This window comes from Camelus bactrianus, chromosome 2 (assembly GCF_048773025.1).
Source record: "Camelus bactrianus isolate YW-2024 breed Bactrian camel chromosome 2, ASM4877302v1, whole genome shotgun sequence".
Lineage (NCBI taxonomy): Eukaryota > Metazoa > Chordata > Mammalia > Artiodactyla > Camelidae > Camelus > Camelus bactrianus.
Genome location: NC_133540.1, coordinates 31,136,826 through 31,162,100, shown reverse-complemented (window position 1 = coordinate 31,162,100; position 25,275 = coordinate 31,136,826). Strand labels below are relative to the sequence as shown.

The window sequence follows — 25,275 nt, the reverse complement described above, 5'->3', positions numbered from 1 at the left end:
ACTTTGTTCTCAGTAACTCTGACTTTGATCCTAATGACCAGCTGTTTGATGTTTAGAAGCCTCTAAGGTCATTCTGACCCGATGGGAGGCGTATCTGTGTGTCTGTGGAACTGCAGAGGGTCTGCGGTTGTCTTCCATTTGACCCAATACCTAACTCTGGAGTTATTAGAATTAAGTTCAACTAATGCATTCGATCTTTTCTCTCGTTTCCTTTCTTTGTTCTTTCCTCTTTTCGGTCCCTTTTCCTTTTCTTTCTTTCTTCTGCTAATTCATAAGCCAGGGTGTTTGAGAGAGGGCATCGTGGACTAGCCTTACTAGTGGAGACAGCCCATCTCTGAGAAATTTTCCAAACTGTCTTCAAACATTCAAACACGCTAGGCTAAGTAGAGAACAACAGGTAGGGAGGCAAGAGAGCTCTCTCTGACTCCATAACGGCTGGAAAGTGTATCTGCGGGGAGGACAAAGAAGACATGAACACAAGGGGAGGGCAGCTCTCAGCCTCGGGCCTTCCAGCAGTGCCGCAGCAGCTGCGTTTCCCTGAAATGAGCAGAAGGCGAGTGGAGAGCATTGCTTGTCACCATCAGAACAAGAACGCCCAGCTAACTAGAGTAAAAGTGTATCAGCATGTTAAAATGTAGGCGATAAGCATGCTCCGTATTGTTAGCTATGGTGCAATGATCAAATGCATGTTCCGTCTGCCTGTTCAGCTTTCTGCCAGTCGTTCCAGCTTGTGTCAGTCTCTCATGGAAACGAAACACTTGTGCTCGTGCTTAGGGTCATAAGGAAATCAGACTAAATGCTGAAATCTAGTAGCTGGCGTGAAAGGCACACTCTCTTCAATACTTTTTTTTTTGTCTATTTTTTTTTTTTAATGAGAATCTATGTCTGTTGGGATGACAAGAGAGAATCCGAAATACTTGCAAGACAACACCTCTCTCTATTTACCATGATAACAGCAATAACCACGGCCACCAGTAGGGAGAAGCCCGCTCCTTATGCTGAGGTTTCTCTGGGGCTTTCTTACATTTCTCCATCTTCCCCTTTGCTCTGTCCATCCGATCCCACAACTTCAGCTCTAACCACGTGCCTCTTACATCAGTGAAACTGCCCCAGAGCCCTGGGGCCGAATAAGCAGCTCTCCTCTGGACATCGTCCCCGGATCTGTTACTGACAGCTCAGCCCCAGCATGTCTGCAACCCCGTTTGCTCCTTGTTTTATTTTTTCCCATTTTTATAATTGCAGTATAGTTGATTTACGATGCTGTCAATCGTAAATTAGTTTCTGGTATATAGCATAATGATTTGGTTTTATATATGTAATATATATATGTAATACTCCTTTCCATATTCTTTTTCATTACTACAAGCCATTGAATAGTTCCCTGTGTTGTTTATCTTGCTCCTTGTTTTTCATTCCCTGTTTCAATCGATAATTCACCGTTCACCCAGTTTCCTAAGCCAAGAACTTGAGGCTCATGGTAGGTTCCTCTTTCACCCTTCACCTCTGCTCACAGAGTTCTGATAGCTGTAATACCTGAATATCTCTTGCATCGATTCTTTTGATAGTATTACTTTGCTGCTTAATCCCTGCAATGACTTCCTAATCCCCAGAGCACAAATCCGGATGCCTCAGTGAGATATGGAAAGCTCCACCCACCTTCTGCTATGATGTCTTTACCTGGCTGTCTTCTGCCCCTTCGGCTTGGGGACCGATTCCTCACCTTTGTAACTCGGCATCCACTGTGTACCTTGTGTGTGGAAGCTCAGTAAAGGCTGGTTGATTAAAGAGAGATGAGGCTTGATCCTCAGAAACTGTGCAGATTTTGTGACAGTTGTTTGAGGTTTATAGATTTCACCTCCTCCCCTCCCCTTGCCTTTTCTTAATTCCTAGAGGCATTGGCTTTTCAATTTCTCGATCTTTTCTGTGACAGTGTGTTCACAGTCAGTAGTTCCTGAAAGCCTCCTGATTTGCCTGGCACTGTGTTGTGTTCTCTAAAGATTACCAAGATGAGATACGGTCTTCACCCTTTAAAGATGCATCACAGAGATGGAGAGCTAAAACCAGGTCATGAAACCATTCATAGACACTGCCATGTAAACTTGATTGCTGCTTGCAGTTGTGAGAAAAGAGAACCCACAGAAAAGGTGGTTGGCGAGCGCTTGGTGGGGAAGGTGGGAGTGGAGCTGGATGTGGCGAGAAAGCCATTTTCTTTTCTGGATGATGGTGCTTGTATCTCGTGAGTGTCTTACCTTGGAGTCTGTTTACAGTGACAGTCCTTCAGCCCCATTTTTGTTCCCATACCCGGAACAGCCTTGTTACTCGTAGGTGACGTGTCTGGCTGTGGGTGCCTGTGAAAGGGTAGCATCTAAGGAAAGCAGTTGTGTGACGCTCCAAAGAAGCCAAAGGTGACAAATGATGAGTGTGCCTGACGTTAATTCTCAAATGCAAGTTCGTTTCACAGGATTGAAAAATCTTTATTACCTAAATTGTCAAACATAGAACTTTTTTTTTGAAGCTTGATTATTTTCAGACTAGTTCAAAAGAAGTCATTTGATTTTGATGAACTGAAGTTTTAGAATACTTAACTGTTAGTTGCCTGATATTAGTGTTTCTTCAAATTCAATGATTCTCTAGTTGGTAAGCTCATTCCTGAGCCATGAGAGGAGAAGGAATTTGGGGACACAGAAAGCAGTAAAGCAGGCTGAGGGATCTCTTCATCTGATGAGTTTGTGCAAACCTGTTCCTTCTCTCTGTATTCTTTTCACTTGAGGCTTCAGATTGCCACTCTTTGGCAGAAAGGAAGAGAGAAATTCTCTTACTAGCGTGTGAGTGAATGTGCTGAATGAGTTCGTGCTGTGGCAGTCTGCTTGGGGACAGGACTGGGGGTGGTGTTGGGGAGTGTGCGTATCTGGTTGCGAAAACATTTCAGGGACCTTTTGAAAGGAACCTTAGACCTTGGGCTCGACTTCCCCAAAGCTGCTGCTCACTGACAGGTTTCTCCCTGGAGGAGTGAGTTGGGGACTAGCTGGGCCCAGACTCTTATCAGCTGCTTTCCCCGTGTCATGTCTGGCCCCAGAGACAGGGCCCGAGGCCCAGGATGCAGAGGGCTGGCATCCAGCCTCCTGCAGCCAGGAGAATGCTGGCGTGTGACTCACTGTGGGGGTTGTCCTGTTCTGCTTCAGAACCAGCCATATTTTGCAGCTTCCAGACAAGCCCTGAATCAGCAGCTGTTGTGTAGCTGAACATTCAGGCGTTTCCCCGGGTTACATGTGAGACCATCTTAGTTTCAAAGGGTGTCATTGCCCAGATGACCGAGGGGCACAGGCCAGGGGCCGGGAAAACCTTTGTTCTTGGGCTCGTTTGCAGAAGAGAACTGGATGAATTGAGCTATCCAGGCCCTGAGGGAGAAGCCGCCTTTGTTTCAAAGTGGACTGTATCCCAGAAGGAAAAGAAGTCAACAAGAAATCGTAGTGGTCTGTCAGTGGGTTTCAGGTCATTTGCCTGAGAATTAGCCATTCTGTTTGGGGCTGGATTATTTCAGTTAGCTAAATACCTTTGGGGTGGAGGGCTATAGAAACAGGGACTTGACTGAAAGAGGAAACATGCAGTTCTCTGGACTGTGTGCCTGTGAACAGGGACAGGGCAAGGCTTATAGAGACGTGGGCTGGGACAAGACCTGCCCACAGAGAGTGTGCTCACCTCTTGTGCCGCCAGATGTCTCTCCCTGACATGTGCTTAGAAAATGGAAGCTCTGAAGACTCTCCTTTACCACAATCTTCTGCACAGGGTCATGCATCCCCCCAGCTGCTTCTGTAAAGAATCCCTTCTTCAGCCATCACCACCGCCTCTCATTCCTACCTGCCTGAATCCAGCTTTTCTAGATCTCACTTGGAAGGTTCTTTTAGCCTTAGTTGTAAGCTGGGTCAGAGTCAAGGAAGAATTATTTTCTACAGTCAGTTTTCAAGGTTAGTATCTCAGGGTGGAGCTCACTCAGAGCCCAGTGTTTCTCTTGGGCTCTGTGATCAGTAAACTTGAAGTCCATCTAAGACAGTCTTTGGAGAGCAGGAGCCTTGCTGTTGTTGGCGCTCATGCAGGCTCTGTTTCTGGGACAGAGGGCTGAGGAAGAAGGAAGGTTTCATCAGCTAGAAGCTGTGTGGGGCTGGGTCATGTGTGTCATCTGGTTCCATGGTGGTTTGTTGAACAACAGTTAGGACCCGTCATTTATAAAATCTAGGCCGAGGCGGCGCTGTCTTAGTAAGTTGCTGCTTCCGTAAGACACCCCGGAGCAGTCACTATGTAACGGGGACTGTCACTTTGGCTGAAGGCTCCAAGCTTCAATGGGGACTTCAGGTGCGTTGGTGGCAGCCAGGAGAACTGCAAAAGCCAAAAGAGCAGTTGAGGGAAATGGCTGCTCTTGGGAGCTCTTCTCCATCTTCTACCCAAGCCCATAGTGTGCATGAATGATACTCAACATATTTTATAAAATGATCCTCTTTGAGTGAATAACTCATGCAACCCATTTAAGAAATGCTTTTAAGTTTTGGTTTAAAGTCATCCCCTGCAGTCACTGTAGGTTCTTGTAGAACCTCCTCCCTAATATTCACAGGAACATGGAAGTTCCTCTGTGTCCCGGATTTAACAAATTGGGCTGTTAAATCATCATCCGAGACATCGGCTCAGAAGACCAGGTCCCTTGCAAGTTGTTTGATTTGTTATGTGCCGGGTGGAGACCAGCAGTGGCTTAAAGACTAGAAAGCGAGAGGCTGGACTCCGCAGGGCTGGTACACTGCTCTGAGTGGCTCTCAAGGTTGTCATTGACTTATGTCTGTGCTCCTTATAGAGCAGGGAGTCGTTGGGGCCACCATGAAAGCATTTCATCTTCCATCTTGTCTGATATGCATTATTTTCTTCTTGTGGGAAAAACACTCCTCACTGTGTATTGTCTATGATTTATTTTAAGCATCTTTGGTTAAAAAATAAATCAACAACAGAATCCTTAAAGATAGGACACCAACATACTCTCAGACTGAACTGTAAATGTAATTTTGAATATAATTTGATTGACCAATCAAGCGATGCCGCGTACTTGTTTGTGGTTGTGTGAAAGTTGATGCCTTTTTCTCCTCCCTAGGTGACAACCCCAGTCTTCTCAAGGAGGACACCCCTCCCAGCAGCCTGGACTCACTTTCCTCCCCGTCTCCCACGATGGCCGCTGCCTACGGGCCTCCCGGACCAGACAGAAATCACCTTCTGGCAGATGGGGGCAGCTTTGGGGACTGGGTGTCCACTGTGTAAGTAGCTGTGCTCTTCTGTTTGGTTCTGAGGGACAGAGGAGGGCTGTGACCTTCATTTAAAAGTGTGCTTGTCTGGCGGGTACTGAGGCCGTTAGATCTAAGGACTTTTGTTCTCTCCTCAGTGGGGCTGCCCAAGGGAGAAGGGCCCATGAAACAAGGCCCTTCTTGAACAGGGTCTCGGTGTTCCCAGGATGGAAGGGGTGGGTGAGTGCTGTTTCAGATCTGCTTTAAGTTCACTGCGTGCCCGTTGGGGGTTGCACAGAGGATGCTTTCTCACTAGGTGTGCAAACTTCTAGAGAGATGTGAACGCATATATCATGATCGATGCAGACTTCTGACATTTCCTATAGAAGGACGCTTCATTTATATGAACTTTTGAGAGCTTTATACTAGCGTCCTGCCCTGTCTACTCCATTAGCACCCTGAGTAACTGACAACTGATGGGTGAAATACCTGATTGTATCTTCTCGGTTTGGTTTAGTGCCTGGCGTGCGCAGATCAGCTGAGGTACATTAGGACAAATAACATCAGTGCAGACAAACTGCCGTGGACCTGGTTTGACCCCGTGAGGGTTCGTCTTTCTGTGCTTACTGAGGCTGGGGGGTGAATGCAGATTAGTGGTGATGTGGGACGTCAGATTTCAAACAAATGCTCAGAGAAGGAGAAAAAAAAATAAAATAGAACTCCACTAATAATTCTGTAACATTACTTGATTAGTCAGTCAAGTTACATCTAAAAATACATCTATAATTCAGCCTGAGAGTATTTGGCTGTCCTGTCTTTAAAATTAAAAAAAATTTAAAAAAAATCTAAGTTACTTAAAATAAGTCACAGATAATGATGTCATTTGACCCTCGCTGGGCATTCTTGGGACTTTAAATGGAGTTAGCGAGTGTTCCTCATATTTCCTTGGCTTTTTATAGTTACTGCTGGATTCATATGAAATCATTATGAACTTATTAAGTATTAAAAGAGGCTGGGAGAGATTTGGTATGCTAAAATTTGGGGGTGACCTGGAGATTTTGAAAATCTAAGGGAAAATCAAAGTGAAACTTGAAATATGGATACCCGTTCCCCAGATGAGATTTTTTTTTTGTCCCTTCGAGATGGTCACGTATGTATATTTAAGTGCTGAAGACTGTGCGTGATGGATTTGAGTTATATGTTCTCACGCATGCCTGTCACGGCTGCAATTCTTTCTTTCAAAATAAGAACACTATTCCACTTTGGTGCTCCAAGTAACAAAGACAATGGTTACAGAGGAATGAGAATCTGTAATCCTGGGCGCTCTAGGGGTCCAATTCGTGTTGTGTGTGTATGTGTGTTTGTATTGTGAGTATGTGTGTGTTTAAGCACAAACCAGATCTCGCATCATGTCTGTCAGTAAGATCTATCACAGTCAGTGGAGAATGGTGGTGTTGGTCACTCTTCTTCCATTGTGGTTCCGTGGAGAAGTGGCATTCTGAGCCACGATACAGCCACAGCTCAATTCACAGCACGTCCGTGGCTGAAACAGGAAGAACTTAATATTTTGGGTCATAAATCCAACGAGGAGTGAATTCCCCCAGCTTCCTATTCATACAGATTTAAAAATGTCACTGAAAGCACTCCAACCTTGAGAGGCCAGAAAGGGAGAGGAGGCGAAATAAGTCGTTGAAGCAAGTCCGGAAAGGAGATTCTGGTCATAATGTAGGCTTTCTCCTACTGGAAGAGCTTGACTGTTTTTTTTCTGTGCACTGGAGAAAATTCATCTCTGTTTCTCTTCAGTCTGTAGGATGTTTCCTGTGTATCTTTGAAAGGACTGACCTGAGGACCTTTCAGTCCAGATTTCTCATTATATCGGGGAACTCTTCTGAGACTTGAGCATCCCTGGAAGGCTTGTGAAGCCCACAGTGCTGGGGCCCACCCCAGAGTGACTCTTAGGGTTGAGGGGGAGCCTGAAAATGTGCATTTCTAACGTATTCCCAAGTGGTGTTTGGCAAGCCCTGATACAGACTCCTGTCCGTCCCTCCCCTCATGGCTCTAGGCACGTGCTGCTGTAAACAGCTTCTCTAAGGAGTGTGCGTGGGAGAGTGACAGTGGTCCCCACTCCCCCGCCTTTCTCTTCCTGGGATAGTGTTTGTGGTCCTCAAGCAGCCCCTGTGTGCCTCCTGCAGACTTGGACTCCCTCTGCCTGAAGTGTCTCCCTTTTTGCTCAAGATAATCCTGACTTGTCTTCAGGGCTTAATTTAGTTTTCACTTCCAGGAAGCCCTCTCTCTTGCTCTGATCTACGGGAGGATTGTAAATAACACCCTTCTCTGTCTATAGCCAATCCCTGATGCTAGGAAACGGATCCCTCCCATTATTAGTGAGTACTTACCGTGTGTCGTTACCTGGTAGCAGTAGTGTGGATGTGTATCTAGGTATCTACGTCAGCACCTCCATCTGCCTGCTTATCTATCTTATTTAGTTCCAGCTGCTGTCACAACAGTACTTTGATGGAGGGGCTTGTGAACCACAGGAATTTATTTCCCACAGTTTTGGAGGCCAGCAGTCCATGATCAGGGTGTCAGCCTGGAGGGTCTGGTGGGAGTCTGCTTCTGGTTTGCAGACTTGCTGACGTCCCCCTGTATCCTCAGGTGATGGAGAGCAGAGGGAGGAAGCAGGCTCTCTGGTGGCTCTTAGAAGGACACTCACCGCATTCCTGAGGATTCCACTCTCACGACCTCACCTAATCCTGGTTCCCCCCACCGAAGGCCCCGCCTCCTAATACCACCCCTGGGAGGGGCACACCAACACGAGGTCCATAACCCTGTTTAATTTTTCTCTCACCCCAAGACTGACCGTAAAATTCTTGATGATGGGAATTTCTTACACCCTTTGAACTTTTTAGTGATACTTGACATAGTTATGAATACATATTTTATTTCCTATTTTAATGATTATGTATTTGTCAAAATGCTTTCCCTCTGGAAATCTCATTTCTTTCTGTGTGTCACTGAGTGTCTCTTAGGCAGCTATGTTTGGTTTCTGATCCATCTTCCTCCTTCTTTATAAAGATAAAAAACTCTTCCCCGAGGAATTTCACAGAATTAATCTCACCATTTTCTCTTTATAGCATTAAAAAAAAAAAGGTCCTTAGCATTTGCACATTTAGTTCTCATCGTGTGCTTTGCTTTCCTTTTCGTTTCTTTCTTTTTTAATCTATCATTTCTGCATACCAGCTGCACAGTATTGATTATAGTAGCATCTGAATAAATCGAATAAAACCAAAGCTGCTGCCAAGGTCATTGACATGCTACTCAGAGCCTTAAACAACGAGGCCTTGCCTGGACTGCCTGGTTTTAATCTAGAGCGGTGACTCTCTGTTCCAAAATTCACACTTGCCTTAATCTCAGGTCCTGAAAAATGAAGACCAAATATATACAGATCACCTAGGACCCCTGTAGCTCTGTCGTACAGAAATGCCGTGATCCCAGCCACCGGGAAGCAAACTTACAGAGGAAAACCTACAGCAGCTGCGATTCTGATACAGGCGGTGTGTAAATACAGCTGTGGCCTCTGACAGGTAGAAAACAATATAGCAGAATTGCATTTCTTGGGTTTCCGCTGATGTTTATGACTTGTGGGTCTTATTTATTGCAGTCAGTCAGTCTGGAGCTATTACGACCTGTACACTCATTGAGGTGATGGGCGACTTCATTGCCAGTGAAAAATTGCTGGCTCAGTCTCCTTAGAGGACATTACATCATAGGTCAAGGTATTTCACATGTTCCAAAGTCATTCTTTTTCCCAATAAAGGAGGTTTCTCTTCGATTTTTAAATGATGGAGCAAGTCCTTGACAAGCAATTTTTTTTTCCCTCCAGTTCCCTGCCACAAAAGAAAGTCTCTTGTAAGAGATAGTGGACATTGCTATCTGTTTCCTCTATGTATTTCAGATGAAAAACTGGCACATTCCCACATTCAAGATGGTAGCTGGGAGTGTTGGGACCCTGAGCTGTAACTCAGTCTGTGCTCTGGCAGGCCAGGGGGCAATAGTCCTTCTCTCCCACCCCGTGAGAGGCGTGGCTTAGTTTATCCTGAATGTGAAGATGCTCCCAGGGGCTCCCCTGAGCCACTGTTGCGTGGCAGAGATTCGTGGCTACCCAGACATGATGCTAGTTGCTTAAAGTCATTAGACAGCAGACTCGCACGCCCACTTACAGCCTTGTGCGTGTCATCCACAGACTCCGTGCGCCCTCACTGGTGACTGTTTTTATTCTTGTCTATGAAATAATGTCCTCTGAGCTGGGCAAACAAATAGAGGTTCCCCAGAGACAACTACTGGGCACTGGAAATTACTGGACTCTTGGTTCCATGATTGCTTTTCTCAGGAGTTGATGAATTTTGTGGGGAGATATCAGAGTACGCCTTACATTGATTTGTGTCTCACAGCAAACCACAAGTGATTTGTCTGAAGTTCAGAAAAATAATCATCTTAAGCAGTTTTTAGCAGATTTTGCTGAAATTGGGTGCACACCCAGAAATGATAAGGTAGCAGTTGTACGTAGGCCAACGTTGTCTTCACCTCTTCCCTTCCTCTCTCTTCCCTGTTGAACTCTCCTCCACCCCTGCAGGGAGGGCTGCCTTAACCCCATCGCTCCTTGACTTTACTGCTCCTGACCCTGCCAGGGCCAGTCAGTCCACCCTAGGAGTTGATGTCTTTAATCTGTATCTGTCTTCTTATGATGATGGTTTGCAAAGAAAATAGGGAATTTATCTTTTAAAAGTTCTGGGTTTGGGGGTTTTTTTTTTTTTTTTGCATATCTGCTTTTTTGCTAACTTGACTAAGACATATGGCTTTTCAAACAAGGGGAGAAAAGCTATGTAAATTTAAAAAGAGATCAGGAGAGGGTGGTATTTAAGCCCCCCACCACCAAAGTGAATTATCCATCACAGAAATTCCCAGCGTCTTTATTGGCGAGTCAGGAGATCACAACCTAAGGAAGGGGGAGAGCGCCTCTCCTTCTCTGCTTCTCTGTAGATGGGCACTGGTTATGGAAAGTGGTGGGTTCCATGGACCAGGGTCTTGGTAGAGCTTGTGCTGTCACATGGGTGGATGTACCCTCTGGTGCTGGGTGCTGTAAACTGGAAGCCAGTCCCCTCTCCCATCCTCAGTGAGCAGAAGAGTCCCTGGTGGGTTCAGGAAGATTGAGGTCTAAGGTAGCCCAAGTGTCAGGAAGCCCGGGGCAGGTGAGCAGGAGGAGCGCGTCGCCGTGCTGGGAGCCCCGGCAGCCTTGGGAGTTCTGCTCAGAGGTTAGCCCCTTCTGGACCTGTTGGGGGGCTGGAGACTTAGAGCAGAAGCTTTGGCTTCAGCAGTGGCTGGTGATTAGAGGCTGTGGAGAAATCTTGATAACTGTGTGTTAGCTGTTGGGAGCCACCTCATTTCGTTGTAGCTGCTTGATAAACATTTCATGTTAGTCCTCATGTCAAAGCCAGTGGAATAGAGATATACTCTGTTTGTTTTTTTTTTTCAATGGCAGTACTGGAATTGAACCCAGAACCTTGTGCATGCTAAGTAAGCATGCGATCTACCACTCAGCTATATACCCTCCCCCCAGAGACAGACTCATTGTTAAAGGTAGGGAAACGGAGGCACAGAGAGGTAGGAAAATTGCCCCAGGCCACACAGTAAAGGGTACAGGTGGAGCCTGACCCTGATCTGTCTGCCCCTGTGATCTGTGGTTCCCTTAGATCTGTTTTACTGTCGTTACTGAAATTGTCTGGTCGCATGTGGGAACCTCATCAAGTTGTAGCTTCCCCCTGATTCTGAGACCCAGGGAGATGCCAGCGGCTGTCGGCTGGCTGCTGCCCCTGTTTTGATGAGGGAGCGCTGACCCTGTGTTAAGTCAGGTGGCTGTGGTTTATAATTATCTATGGAGAATAAACACTTGAATCGGAATTGCTGCACATTCATCATCCAGCACCTCTGGCTGTGATTTGGGGAGGAGGCCATCGTCCCCTGCACCAGAGTGAGAAGCTTGGAAATTTGATATTTTGCAACAGGGCAGCTTCCATAATCTTTTTATGAGTAACATGATATCCAGGAAAGCTCAGGGCCCACATACTTGGCCGTCGACCATCAGCCTAGTCACATGCATTTTAGGGGGGATGACTTTAGTTCTGTGTGTTTTCTTCACTCTTCCCTCCAACTTTTATAGGAATTTTGCTGGACCGACTACCTCGCATCTTCCCAGCCTTCCATACCTGCCCCTTGTGTCTTCTGGGGTATTTTTGGTATTTGTACTGTGCACTTGGCACTTGCGTGGGGCCTAATTCACGCCTTTCTTTGCTGTACTGTGAACTACAGGTTCTGAGACACGGAGGGTTTATTTTCACGCCAGGTTGTCGATCGTTCCTGTAACTTTTAAGGCCTGTGATGAAAAGTTGACTTCCCAAAAGAAAGGCACACGTCTGAATTTTGGTAATAGCTTTTCTACTGCTTTAAGACTCAATAAAAAGAAAAAAACAAAGAAAGAAAAACAATCCTTGTGAGTGTTGTTTTGTTTTTCTTTTTCTTCTTAGTTTCATGGATTTCTGTTGTTGTAATTTGTCACTGGCCGTGCGTAGACTGGTTGGCTGTGTCTCAGCATTGAAATGCAGGCAGGGACCCCGTGCGCTTTCCCTAAGTCGGAGGACCATGAGTTAGAACGGGAAAGCACTGCCTTTTGAGTCACACCGAGCGTTGCATCCTTATTCTGGTTCTTAAAGCTTTGGAGGCCTTACGCAAATGGCTGGAGCAAACCAAGGCTTAGCAAGATTATCTGTAAAGGGGGAATAAGAGCCCCTTGGGGTTGTTGTGTTCAAGGTACCACATGTAATAAAGCCCAGTCACGGCTCCCCTGGGGGCCCTAGGCGGCCACCTGCTTGCCTCTTCCTTTCCTCTGAGAACCTAATTTGATGCTCTTAGTTTAGCTTGACCTGACTTCCTGGTTCACCAGTTATGTGATCTCCTCACTAAATGACGCAGGGAATTAACCTCGCTTGTCCCAGAGAAGCCTCAGATATTGACCTGAAGTTGTGTCGTTTCCAGCAGTTACAGTAGTTCTTCCGGGAGGACTCAGGGCACCTGGCTCTGTCAGTGCCTCCCTTGGAGAAGCCTCTGAGAACAGGGCCCTTGAGTATCGCATGACCAAGGCATGGGCTTCCCACTGGGACCCAGCCGCCTCTGTGAAGTATTCTGAGCGGTGAGGGGAGCTCACCTGTCACCGTCGGTAACCTGCAAAACAGCTGGGGGGGGGGTGACCAGAGGGCTTTCTTGGCAGAGTAGTGTTGTACCCCTTTTGAGCTGTGCTTTAGAGCCCCTGTTTCATGGCTGTTTTCCACAAATGAATCGAGCTGGTAGAGACATCCCTGTCAGTGACCCTGCTGAGACCTGTAAAGCCCCACGACTTTCTGAAAGGAAGCGATAGCTCCTTTTCTGTTCAGCGAGCAAGCTCCCATCCAGCCCTCGTACCTGATTCCATAGTGATCATCTGGGAGAAGAGAAATGGAATTCAAGGAACACGCTCAGGGAAAGATTGGCCAGAGATGTAATTCTGAGATTTCTTTCATGGCAAAACCCAAGAAAATGATCAAGCTGGGGGTGAACTTTGTAAGATCTGGGGTGATAGGATGGTGCTGCCCCCGGCAGCCTTGGCATCCCACATCGGGGGAATGAGAGTCCAGGGTGGCCGTGTCCAGCCCCAAAAGGCTTTGTCTTATTTATCTGTGCTCGAGGGATTTCCTTCGGTGCCCTTCCCCCTCTCCCTGCCCACTTCCTGCAGAAGGGGCTTTTCTCAAGGGTGATCGAGCTGTTGCTTTTCTGTGCTGGCTTGATGTATTGGCTGCCTCCCTCCTGCATGGAGGTGACCACGAGCAGTTGTGGGGGAGAGCTGCTGCTACAGGAACGTCCTGGGTGTTTGCCGACTGGTGTCTGGCACGCACGGGATCCCCGTGCCATAGAGCAGGGAAGATGGAGGAGAGCAGGCTTCTCAAGCGCCGGGGCGTCTGCCGTCGTTGTCTTCATCTCCCACAGCTCTCCACTACAAGGTGGATTCTCATCTGGTCCATCTGCTCCAGGGATCAGCCAACTGCTGCCTGTGATCATCAGTCAAGCTTTGCTGGAACCTCGGCACCCAGTGATTTCCATTTTGTCGGCGACAGCTTTGTGCTGCTGTGATGGCAGGGTTAAGCATTTGCGAGACCTGCAGGCTGCAAACCCGGATGTATTTGCTGTCTGGCCCTTTACAGAAAACGTTTGTTGCGCTCGATCTAGTCTGTAAACGAAACTGATCTTTTCGGAAAAGCCCACGTTTCTTAAAACCTGGTTTCAACCAGTGTGATTAATTGCCGTGTTTTAGGTGGGCTGTGCAGGTGGCTTTTAAAAGTAACTGACATATCTTCTCATGTCACTGAACCAACCAAAAGTTTTGCTTATGGTTTTTGGATGTCTTCAAGTGTGAAATCATAATTTCAAAAGGCCTTTAGTATTTCAATGAATAAAAAGTTTATTTGGGGTCATTCTTTTTACAACCTATGGTTTAAAAAAAATTGTATTTCAGAATAGTTGTAGATTTACAGAAAATTTACAAAGATAGTAGAGTCCGCCTTAGACCCTTCACCCCGCTTCCCCTACAGTTAATATCTTACACAAAACTGTGGTGCTTTGGTTAAAAATGAGAAATTCACATTGGTATGATACTATTAAATACAGACTTTATTTGGATTTCACTGATTCCACTCATGTCCTTTTTGTTCCAGGATCCAGTCCACGAGATCGTATTGTATTTAACAATTTTTTTAAGTGATGACATTTACCTAATATCTGTAGTTTTCCCCTTTTTGACATCGTTTGTTGTCTTTTGGTAAAGAAAACGATTCGTCAGTGATGGCGTATGCCTGGAAGGCAGAGGCAGCAACACCTGATGCTCGTAATAAGGGCGTCGTTACTGGGTTCTCCCTGTCTCCACTCACTGCTGTGTGCTTTACAGCTGTCATGTCATTTGCATCTCACAGCCACCCAGCCGACTAACCAGTGCTTTCACTTTTCAGGAAACTGAGGCCAAGGAGATTGCAACTTGCCCAGATTTCAGTTGTGGACCCTCAGTGGGGGCTAATAATGCCATCTGTGCCCCAGCCTTTGTGAGTGAGAAGTGACCTCCCCCTCCCCCCCTTTTAAAACAAAAAAAAAAGGAACAAGCTTAGGGAGATTCAGGAACTGCAAATGGGCACATGGCCAGAGCTGTCTTCACAAGCCAGGTGTCTCTGAGAGTGGCAGCATTTCATGCACTTACAATTTGTGTAATAAAACCCTTCAGCTGCCCTGTCTGGGAGTGTCAGATTCAGTGGTCCTGTGCCCGGAGGATCTCTGCCTCCCACCTACCTCCATTCGGCCCCTTGTGTTCTGTTCCAGCCCCTGGCAGGGACTTAAGGCTGTGAGCTCCCTGCAGGCCTGTCGCACCAGGGCTCAGGACTGACATGACCCTCAGTGAGGCACCTTCACCTCTCTGTGGTGGTCTTCTTATGTGTCATGCGGAGAGACAGCATAGCCTGGAGTGGGTGGTGCACTGCCCAGGGGTAGGGAGGTGGTGATTCTGACCATGGGAGCATCTGCTCAGGGCAGAAAGCCTTCCCTCGTGCCCACGTGACAGTCGGCTGCCCCCTCCTCTGCTCTCCTGCGGGACCCTGGGAACTCTTTACGTCATCATCACCCTGTGTTGTGGCGATCAGTCTGTCATTCTCTTCTCACCTGACTGGGAGCTCGTGCAAAACAGATGTCACAGTTCCCTGAGTGTCCCCCCAGGGCCTAGCACGGGGCCGACAGGTGGTTCTCAGACCGTGAATGATGAGTGAACGGGGTCCACTTCGAACCCTCCTAATGGTCAGTAAAGGCCTCCTCACTGAACACTGTGGGTTACGGTGACTGACCCAGGCTTTTGCTCTTCTCCCCTGGCGTCCCCCTCCCTGTGCTCATTTGGACCCAGCAGTGTGCTGGCTGAGGAATTCTCCCTCTGTGGCACTTAAGGAAGAACAGTGGCATTTATTTGAACAGAGATTTCCCATAATATACAGATCTACAATATTTCCTTCTGTCTTTATTAACATTTTCAAACACTTTTGCCCAGGACAGCTGTTCTAGACTTATGCTGTATGTTTCCCGGGCTGGAATGAGAGATCATTTCACTAATGTGTTAGCTTCTGCTCAGAGACCTTGCAAATGAGGTTTTGAATGTCTTTCCTTCCAGTGCAAACTTTTGACTTGATGCCGACATCAGAAAACCATAGTCAAAGATCTTGGTTGGGGGGGGGGGTTAATCACTTCAGAGAAGCAGTCATTTCTTTTCTTAATATGTTTTCTCTCTTCGAATTTTAAATTCCGCTCTGTGCTCCAAGACTTGTATCGCCAGCACTGCCCACCGCCTGACCCATCTCTGCTGTGCAAGAAATGTTTGTTATAGACGCAGACGCGCTCGGGTGACGGGTGCAGCTGTTGCCGAATTTTAAGTTAAGGCCCTGACTCCCCTCCCCCATTTCCGAAATGTTTGTGCTCTTTTGCTGCCAGAAATTTTTTTAATATGCATGGCGCGTGGAGTCTGGCATTAGATAAGATTGGGTCACAGTTTGAACCAGAAGCAGCAATACTGCTGGTTTGTTAGATTTCGAAAAGTAAAAGCTGTAGAGGGGACACATCCGCAGCTGCCATCATAATTCTTTGTTCTTGAGGGTTTCTTCCTTCCTGTCGCGAAAGCCGCAGGCTCTGTCCCGGAGATACAGACCTGTTTCTCCAAGGCACATGTTCTTTCTGTTGGGGGGAATTCTCTCATCACCTTCACAGACATGTGTTCTATTCCCCAGCCCCTCCGCCCACCCTGCCCCAAGGCAGGAGACCCCTCTGTTGCCTTAGGAATACCCAGTGCACTTTCTTTTTCTTTTTCTTTTTGGCTTTAATATTTTTATTGAAGTACAGTCAGTTTACAATGTTGTGTCAGTTTCTGGTGTACAGCACAATACTTAAGTCATACATGAGCATACATATATTCGTTTTCATATTCTTTTTCACTGCAAGTTACTACAAGGTATTGAATATAGTTCCCTGTACTCTATAGTATAAACTTGTTGTTTATCTATTTTATGTATAGTAGTTAGTATCTGCAAATCTCGAACTCCCAATTTATCCCTTCCCACGCTGGTAACCATAAGTATGTTTTCTATGTCTGTGAGTCTGTTTCTGTTTTGTAAATAAGTTTATCCTTTTTTGTGTGTTTAATTCCACATATCAGCGATATCATATGGTATTTTTCTTTCCTCTTTCTGGCTTACTTCACTTAGAATGACATTCTCCAGGTCCATCCATGTTGCTGCAAATGGCATTATTTTATTCTTTTTTATGGCATTATATAAATAAGCCACAACTTCTTTATCCAGTCATCTGTCGATGGACACTTAGGTTGCTTCCACGTCTTGGCTATTGTAAATAGTGCTGCTGTGAACATTGGGGTGCAGGTGTCTTTTTGAATTAGAGTTCCCTCTGGATACATGCCCGGTAGACGTTCAATATGTGTTTTCAAGGATGAGTTTGAGTTAGCAGTAAGAAAGCTTTGTGTTTTTACTGAAACCCTCTCGTTTCCCTTTCTTTTCTTCAAGAAGGAAAGAGTTCTTCTCAAAGAAAGGTGGTGATGGTGTTGGCTCTTCTGCCCTGAAAACGGAGAAGAGTCGAGATTCCTTCAGGTTAGCGTGTGAAACTGGACAGGCAGCAGAGAAACGGATACTAGGGCTTCTCTGTAATTTGTTTCTGTTTTCACTAAATGTGGTTTTTGAGCTTTTCAGGAAGAGTTGACTTCTGCTTCCAGTTTTGCAAACCACAAGTTGGCTTTCAGGAAATGTGCGGCACGTAGGTGCTTTTTGGTAACTGGTCAGCCGCTCATTATTAAGTAAAATCCGTGTTTGCGATCATGCCAGTCCTACTCATCAAAAATCCATAGTTAAAGGGGCAGCAGGAAGAAGGAACTAAATAGGTTTTTTTAAAATACTCAAATTTGGAAAGTGGTAGAAGAGGACACTCAAAATATTTCTCTATGTCCTAGCAGGTAGTGAATGGGCTTTTTCTTCTTAGGTCACGTATCGTTTTTGATTGTTAACCTCGAGACTTTCTTAGCCAGGATTCTCCTCTGAACCACAGGATACAAAAAAGGACCCAAGTGTTTTCCCCTGCTCCCAAGGATGCTGATGTCAGGAAGTGTGAAGCCTGACATTTGACTCCCACATTTGCCTGCCATGATTCCAAGGATGCTGGAAGCAGATGGGGGACTCCAAGTCAGAGTCGAGGACTGTACTGATCACCGCTATCATGGTCCTCAGAGTATGAATTCCTCAAGGCCCAGTCCCCACAGAGGGCCTGATGACACCTGCCTGTGGAGTGTTACAAGAGAGGAACCCAGATTTCAGGAAAACCAGATCTTTTATGACAGGCGGTCAAGCCTGCTGTTCGCTCTAGAGGAAGACACAAACTTTATCTTCCAAGGCTCTGTGCTCTACAAACATCCTTGAAAAGACAGTCCAGGACCAAAGCAGCCAGTATGTCTGCTCACTAGAAGTACAGAAACACCGGAGACCCAAAGAGAATTGTGTCCCAGCACATAGGTAGCTGGAACGATTCTAGATGTAGAGAAGAGATGTTAATTCATTACGTACATGGATGCCCTGGGACCTCATTCTCTCCTAGGGCCTGGGCTGAGCAAAACTGCTAGACCTTTGCTATCGGCCGTTATTTCCCAAATGCCTAGAGTTCCTCTAAAATGCTTTGAATCAAAGAAGAGAAAGAGACTATCAGAAATTCTCTTTTAAAAGTAATACTTTCCAAGTAAACAACAAGGACCTACTGTAGAGCGCAGGGAACTATATTCAGTATCTTGTAATAGCCTATGATGGAAAAGACTCTGAAAAAGAATATCTGTATCTGTGTGTATAACTGAATCACTTTGCTGTCCACCAGAAACTAACACAACATTGTGAATCAGCTATACTTCAATAAAAAATTTTTTAAAAAGTAATACTTTCTTCTACTGCTTTTTGACAAAATGTAAGTATTATATTCTAAAGAATTCAATAGTTAAGAAAAAATTTTTGATCCTTGTTACCAAAAAAACAAAATAAACCCCAAATTCTAAAAAGTAGGGGGGAGATGGTTTATAGAAGGAAGCTCATGTTTACAATTTCCTGTGTTGAAAAGAAAGATTTGGGTGGTTTACTTATGGGAGACACCTGTGAGACATGCCATCCTCTGGCCCTTGCTGGCCAAGGGGAGAACTCTGCTTGGGTCTCAGAACATTTATTTAACCGCTTCTTGCCTCACCCCTACTCCTGCCCGGTGCAGATGTTGGTGAAAAGTTTCTTATTTTCACGCAGCTACTCTGTTCTGTTCCCCAAACTTTGGCTGTGCGCGTCTCCTCTTTCACGGGACTCCAGTTCTCCATGTGACTTCTTATGCCTCATCTCCATAGAGACTGTTTCCAGACTTGGTTTTGCTTCCTCTCAAAGAACAGTCCAGCTTGCAAAGTTTGTGTCCACATGGGATTCGAAAATCCAAAGGAGAGGTCCTGAGCTGGGACTTCTGAGATGCTGTGGGGAAACCCAGGAGCTCAAATAGAGAAATTTAGGGCTAAGCTGGAGTCTGCCGGGCTCTCTTGGCGAACCAGTGAGTGTAGGGTCGCATAGCACATCTGGACGTTGAAAGACAACAAAAAGATCATGGGAAACAAACGAAGAAACAAAAAAGGCTTGTGTTGAGAGCTTGACTCTGGACTGGGACATCTGACCCTGAGTTCCTGTTTGGGGACAGGCTGGAGAAAGCCTGCCTAAGGACAGACAAGCCCTTACCCTCTGCATCTGCTTTGCAACAATTCTTTCACTTTAAAAGGGGTATTTTCCCTTTACAAAAAACCCCCAAAAACACACAGACACACACTTTTTTTTTTAAAAAAGAAAGATGTGAGGATTAAGTAGATAATAGCTATAAAATAATGATCTTTAGTTTTAAAGAGCCTGATCAATCCACACATTGTCGCTTTGTCTTCCTCTCGTGGCTGTCCTCTCTCTCTGCAGGTAGACAGCTGTCATTTAAGCGCTTAACTCTATGACGAGGAATGGCTGTTGGCGGTGTGGTAAAACATCTCGTCCTTCACCACCACCACCTCCACCTCCAAGCACCTCGAGTAATTGCTGGGAGAGAAAATGGCAATGGTTGGGCTAAAACTCTGGTCTTAAATTCCCTGTCAGAGCGTCACTCATGCCTTCCTCTCCCTGACTGATTAGTAAGACACCGTTACAGGTTCGTTTTCTGCTAAAGAATTGAGTGCCTTTGCTGCTGGTGATGTAGATCACTTTGGGATTTACAGGTTTCTTTGCTTGGCATGAAATAGGTTTTATGACTTCCAAATGAATGGCTGCAAAGGGGGGCTATAAATATGTTGTTCGAAGGATAATGTGTTTAAAATGCACTCCACCTTTTCTGATCAAAGGGTAGCAAACCTTCTGTGTGCTAAATACCTATCAAGTGATTAATGCAGTGATAGTTCATGTGCCTGACTTACAAAATCCGGTTGTCATGTGAGAACATCTGAATTGGTTGCTCAGATGTTGCTGAAGGCTTTCTGTGCCAAGCACCCTGCCTGGCTTTGTGAGGTCTCCGGAGAGAGTTAAGCACCCGCTTTTACCACAAAGGCGAGAGAAGTGTCTGAAAGCATCACAGAACAACTCATGGCAACCTGGCTTCCCACCTATTGGTGCTCCAGGCCTTCGGAGAAGGTCTGTGACTTCAAGAGGCCAAAGGAGTGGTACTTCCCGGGGAGGCAGCTGGGGCTGAGTGGAGGAAGGGACGGATGACCGACAGCAGGGGAGGAGGACTGTGAGACGGGGTGGGGGACCGTCAGGAAGTGGAGCTGTGGGCAGAGTGGCCAGGCTGCTGGAGCAGTGGGGGAGCCCCTGGAGGGAAGGTGGGGGAATACATCTGTTCTTGGGGAGGCAGATGGGGGAGACTAGGTCTTACCCAGGTGGCTGGAGTGTGGCCAGTTGAGCTGGTCGAATTGGAGGAATGGGCTGGGGGTTTGGCTGGGAGACCGCAGGGGTAACACGGGCATGGGTGGTGAGAATGGGGTAGTCTCCTGTTAATGACAAGAGGGGAGACAAAGGGACAGGCCCTGGGAGCTTTTTGAAGTAAAAATGGCCAGGACGTGACGTTAGTTCTGCTAGAGAAGAAGCATCAAAGATAATGCTCAGGAATGTGGAAGGACAAGGAAGCTGCTCACGGAAACTGGTTTGAGCCAAAGAGGGTGAATTTGAGATGCAGAGCATATGGGTGCAGCAACATTGGATACTTGTGTGTTAAACATGTATTGGAATGAAATGAGCTTTCCACATGGTGGCTTTTAAAGCAAGCTTCAAAGACCGTAGGGACAAGCCTCCAGTTTTGAAATCACTGAAGAATCGTTTAATTCAGATCGACACGTATAGAGGCCCCTCCATGAGTCCGTTCACTGACCTTCTTACATTATTTTCAAAATCTGCAAATATTAAGGATGAATGTTAAGCTCACCAAAGGTTTACTATTCATTGGTTTCTCCCTTAAATGATAGTGTTTGGTCCACTCAAGAGGAATCTTGATTCCCACTGGCATTTTTTTTTCTGAGTTGTTACATGTACATGACCAGATGGAAGAGCTTTAAACATTAAGCGGTAAGTGTTGACGTTTTAGAGCTGTAGATCATGGGCTTGACTGTAGGTTCTTGTGACTTTATAAGCAGAAAACCTGAATGTCTCAAAAGTCCAAGCAACTAGTTTTGGTCATTGGATTCTGGTGTCCTAATGAGTGAGCCAATGTGGCGCCAGGTTGGACAAGACTAGGTCTTCTCCACAAACCTGGAGAAGTACAATAAGGCATCTCTAGTTTGGGGGTGTGGCTCTTGGGGCTACAGACCTGGGAGGACATGGAAAGGACTTGGCCATCCGGAGAGAGAAAGGAGCTGTCATCCTCACCACTTAGAGTGAAGTGTGATGTATTTGGTGTTCTGTGGGCTTTATACTATTAATCCTGTTCTCCAAACTTCCACCCTTAGCCCGAGCCAGACACGATCATCCACGGTGCAGTGGCTTAACCCCCAATCTCCAGCCACCCCGAGCTGCACCCCGGCTGTTACACCGCCTTCACCCAAGCCGTCGCCTTTCCCTCCCTCACTTCCTGCTACCATAGCGGACAAGCCACCTGACAGGTACGAGGTTTGAGTGTGACATCGATGGTGGGGCGGCACACGGAGGGGCGGGATCAGCCTGAGCAGGTGTTTGTGCTCCCCGCGCGGAGGAAGCTGGCTCCGGTGCTCCCAGCCTCCTGGACGTCGTGGGCAGCGTTCACAGCCTTGTCTTACACTGTCTTAGCTTTAGTTCGAGGGCAAGTACGTTCTTAGGGGAAATTTGCCGTACGAGAGACCTGCTCGAACCTAATCTTTTTGGTGTGGGTTGTGCATCTATGAAACTGCTTATTTTTTAAGAACTTTTTTTTTTAGGTTTTTTTTACCCCTCTTTGGGGGAGAGGTAATTAGGTTTATTTATTTACTTTTAGAGGAGGTACTGGGGATTGAACCCAGGACCTTGTACATGCTAAGCATGCGCTTTACCACTTGAGCTATATATATCCTCCCCCCTTGAAGAACTTTTTATACATGAATACAAAGCACGTGCTTTGTTTTCAGTGAAGATAAACTGGGCACTGGAAACAGTTTTTAACAGCCGCTTAAAGGGCCAGAGGTGCTGGCTGTTAGCAAGCCCTTCCTCGGGGGCAGCCGGCTGAGGCTCCTCTTCCCATCAGTGGCTTCCCCTCGTCTTACTTCCTCCTGGCTTGGGTGCACCTGGCTGGTAGCGTGGTTTCCATCCTTCCCCACTTGTGTTCGTTTCCTGCAAGGACACAGGACGTTTTGACACTTGGTGAGAAGCTGAGCCTGATGTGCCTCTTGGGGGCAAGAGTGAGGGGGTCAGATAAAGAAGATCCCGCTGAGGACAACGAGCCCCTTCCAGGGTGGCAAGGAAGCAGGCTGTCAGTGTAGACAGATCGGAGTCTGCGGTGCATGGCTGTAGCCACTCGTGTCTGTGTGCCTCTGCCCGTCACTGCCCGCCTTCCATCTCGAGACACCAGTGCTTTTCTTTCATAGATAAACTGAAATGCTGTGGAAATAAACATGCCTTGTGGCCCTAGTGATGCTGAATGCTACGAAAGGGCATCCCACCAAGCGGAGAGGAGAATTAGCTGAAGAGGTTCGGGGAAAGCTTTTCAGAGAGGCTCCCTCAAGAAAGATTTGAGTTTGAAACCCATCATTTATGAGTCAAGTGCTGTGGGTTTGTTTGATGTTCATGTCCCTGCTAATTTCTTTTTTGGAAGGCGTGGCCCCGCTGCCGACATACCCAGGAGGTTCGGGCAGAGCGGGTGGGGGAAAGGTGAGGTTTCTTGCTCCCGTTTCCGCACGTTTCAGCGTGTATCCTGTGTGCTCCCCTTCCAGCGTCATCCATCGGAAGGCTCGGGCGGTGTATCCGTGTGAAGCAGAACACAGCTCGGAATTATCTTTTGAAATCGGAGCGATTTTCGAGGATGGTAAGTATTAGCAGGAGCTTTGTGGTAGGCTGTCTGCAAGCCCAGAGTGGGCAGGCGGTCCCTGGTCGTGGGCTTCTCGGGAGCACAAGTCTGTCCCTTGATGCTTTGGATGGACCAGAGCCAGCCTGTGTGGCTCCCAGGACCCGAAGCCCAGGGGGCTGTGGGAGAGCACCTTGGCTTTAATCTTGGTGCTTCTCCAACCCCTTTAACTCTTGAGGGTCTTCATTTGGGACATGTTTCTCCTGATGTAAAGAGGTCAGTGTCGCTTGGAGTTAAGAAATAGTTCAAGTTTGCGTCCTCTGTCTTCCTCTCCCAGAGTCCCCAGCCAAGCCTCCCAAATGCTTCAGGTTTGCCGGATCCGGGTTACAGAGGAGAACGATTGTCGACACGTTTCGGTTTATAGTTCCCTTACCGTTCTCAGGCTGTATGTAATTTTAGCTCATTTTAAGAAGTGTGTGAATCTCTAAATGTGGGTATTGATTTTGCATATTGAAACCAAGGTATAGATTATATTTGCCTGTTTAATATTTACACATGAAGCATTTAGGAGCTGTGCCCGGCTTTAAGATTTCGCAGACTCCTCCCATGATTCAGCGTGTGTCTCTCTTCTCCCCTCCCGCCCTTGATTTCTTCCTTCCCAGTCCTGCTCATTATGAAATTCACTGGTTGCTGTGGAAACAGTGATGTTGTATGTGGGTGGAGCTGCCCAAAAAGAGTTCTGGAGAAGCAGTGAGAACCTTAGATGCTCAAAATGGAATGGCTGATTAGCCAGAATGCTTGGAATATATGGGACAGATCAGCACAGCGCCTAGCAGTATATCGTCAGGGATGCATTTGTCGGTGGTGGTTTTTTTTAGAAAGCAAGTTGCTTCATTTGGAAGAGATTGCTATATCTGTGTGGTACTCCTGAGAGCCAGAGACTCCTGATAGTGTCAGAAAACAAAACAACAACAACAAAAAAGCTCACATATGACAGAATTACACTTGGTGGAGAAATTTTGTGCTTGGAGTGGAAGCAAGATCATTCCTCTCTCACCATAACGTGCATGCGTGCGGTTCTGCCGGGAGCGCGGGGTTAATAGCCACCTGGCACCAGGCCTGTCACGTGTTGGCGCTCCACACGGCAATTTCTCCACCAGGGAAAGCTGAGAGCGTTGACGAGCCGCCTTTGAGAAATGACGATGAATTTTCACCCTGTGTGATGAGCACTTGTCTGGAGCCTCTGGAACCCCCATACAGTATCGTCCGTGTGACAGTCACCTGGGTGGAAGGTGTATCTGGTAGGGTGCCTTTGGCTGCAAGTAACAAACACTGGTCAAGTCAGTCATGAAAACGGGTTCACTCACACAGGAAGAAGTCTGCAAGTGGGGAGCTCCAGGCTCAGTTAATCAGATTCTCAGAGATGTGGTCAGTGACCGCAGAGTGTCTGTCTCTGCTGAACTGTGCTCAGCTTGTGGACCAGAGCCTCTGGCTGGTTTCCCCAGTGGAGGGGATGGCTGCCCCAGTTCTGAAGAGGTGCCTCATCCTTACTTTCTTTTTTTTTCTTTTTAAGAATGAGAAAGCTTTTCCAGAACTTCCTTCCTCATTTACCTGCCCTAAAGAGGTGAGGTCATATGCTTACCTTAAACCCATTGCTGGCAAGGACTTCAGACCTATCAGCACGACACTGGGCACAGGGGCTCCTCCTCTGGGCACACAGACACGGGAATGGGGCTCAGGACTTCAACCAAATCCGATCCTGCCAGCATGGATATCGGGAAAGGCTGATAGGTGTCTGACATGGGAGACTGAAGTTCCCCACCTCTGAAGTCCTCTGGTGACTTGCAGGAGTCCTCCTATAAAACAGCATGTGTGTATGTGTTTCTTTCTCTGATTTTTGTATACATGTCCATGTGTGCATGCACATACACACCATCACACACTTACTTGTATCTGTGTGTTGTGGGGACACGGGAGTGGTTGACAGCAGGTAGCTGTGGATTGTCAACTCTGCACTTATCTTCCTGACATCAAATTGGCTTTTCCACTTTCCGTGTGACCCTGGATGAGTTCCTTAAGTTCTCCCTGCATCAGATTCTCCACCCTGATCCACAAGGGTGTTCCCATGGGTGGCCATGCGTCATGGCGGCATTTGGGGCCACGAGTTCCGTGCAGACATCTGTGGAGAATGTTGGCCACAGAGCCTCATGTGGCGCCCCGAGGACCTGGATCTGTTCTGAGCCCAGGCATGCCTGCCTCGGATTCGGGGCTCTGTGGTGCTGGTATCCAGTGCTGTCTGGGTGGCCGGCTGGGGCACCCAGGGAGTCTCGAGTGTTCCTCAGACCCTACCCACAGGCAGGCTGCTCCA

The 25,275-nt window shown here is 46.9% G+C and overlaps 1 protein-coding gene across 2 annotated transcripts in view; it reads left to right on the top strand.

Annotated features, from left to right (window-relative positions):
• Positions 1-25,275, top strand: part of ARHGAP10 (Rho GTPase activating protein 10) — a 283,230-nt gene that overhangs the window by 252,927 nt on the left and 5,028 nt on the right. For both annotated transcript variants that reach the window (XM_045516376.2, XM_010954572.3), the window contains 3 exons: positions 5,132-5,291; positions 21,406-21,558; positions 22,837-22,928. In XM_045516376.2, the coding sequence (XP_045372332.2) occupies positions 5,132-5,291; positions 21,406-21,558; positions 22,837-22,928 (405 nt within the window). The remainder of the gene's footprint in view (positions 1-5,131; positions 5,292-21,405; positions 21,559-22,836; positions 22,929-25,275) is intronic.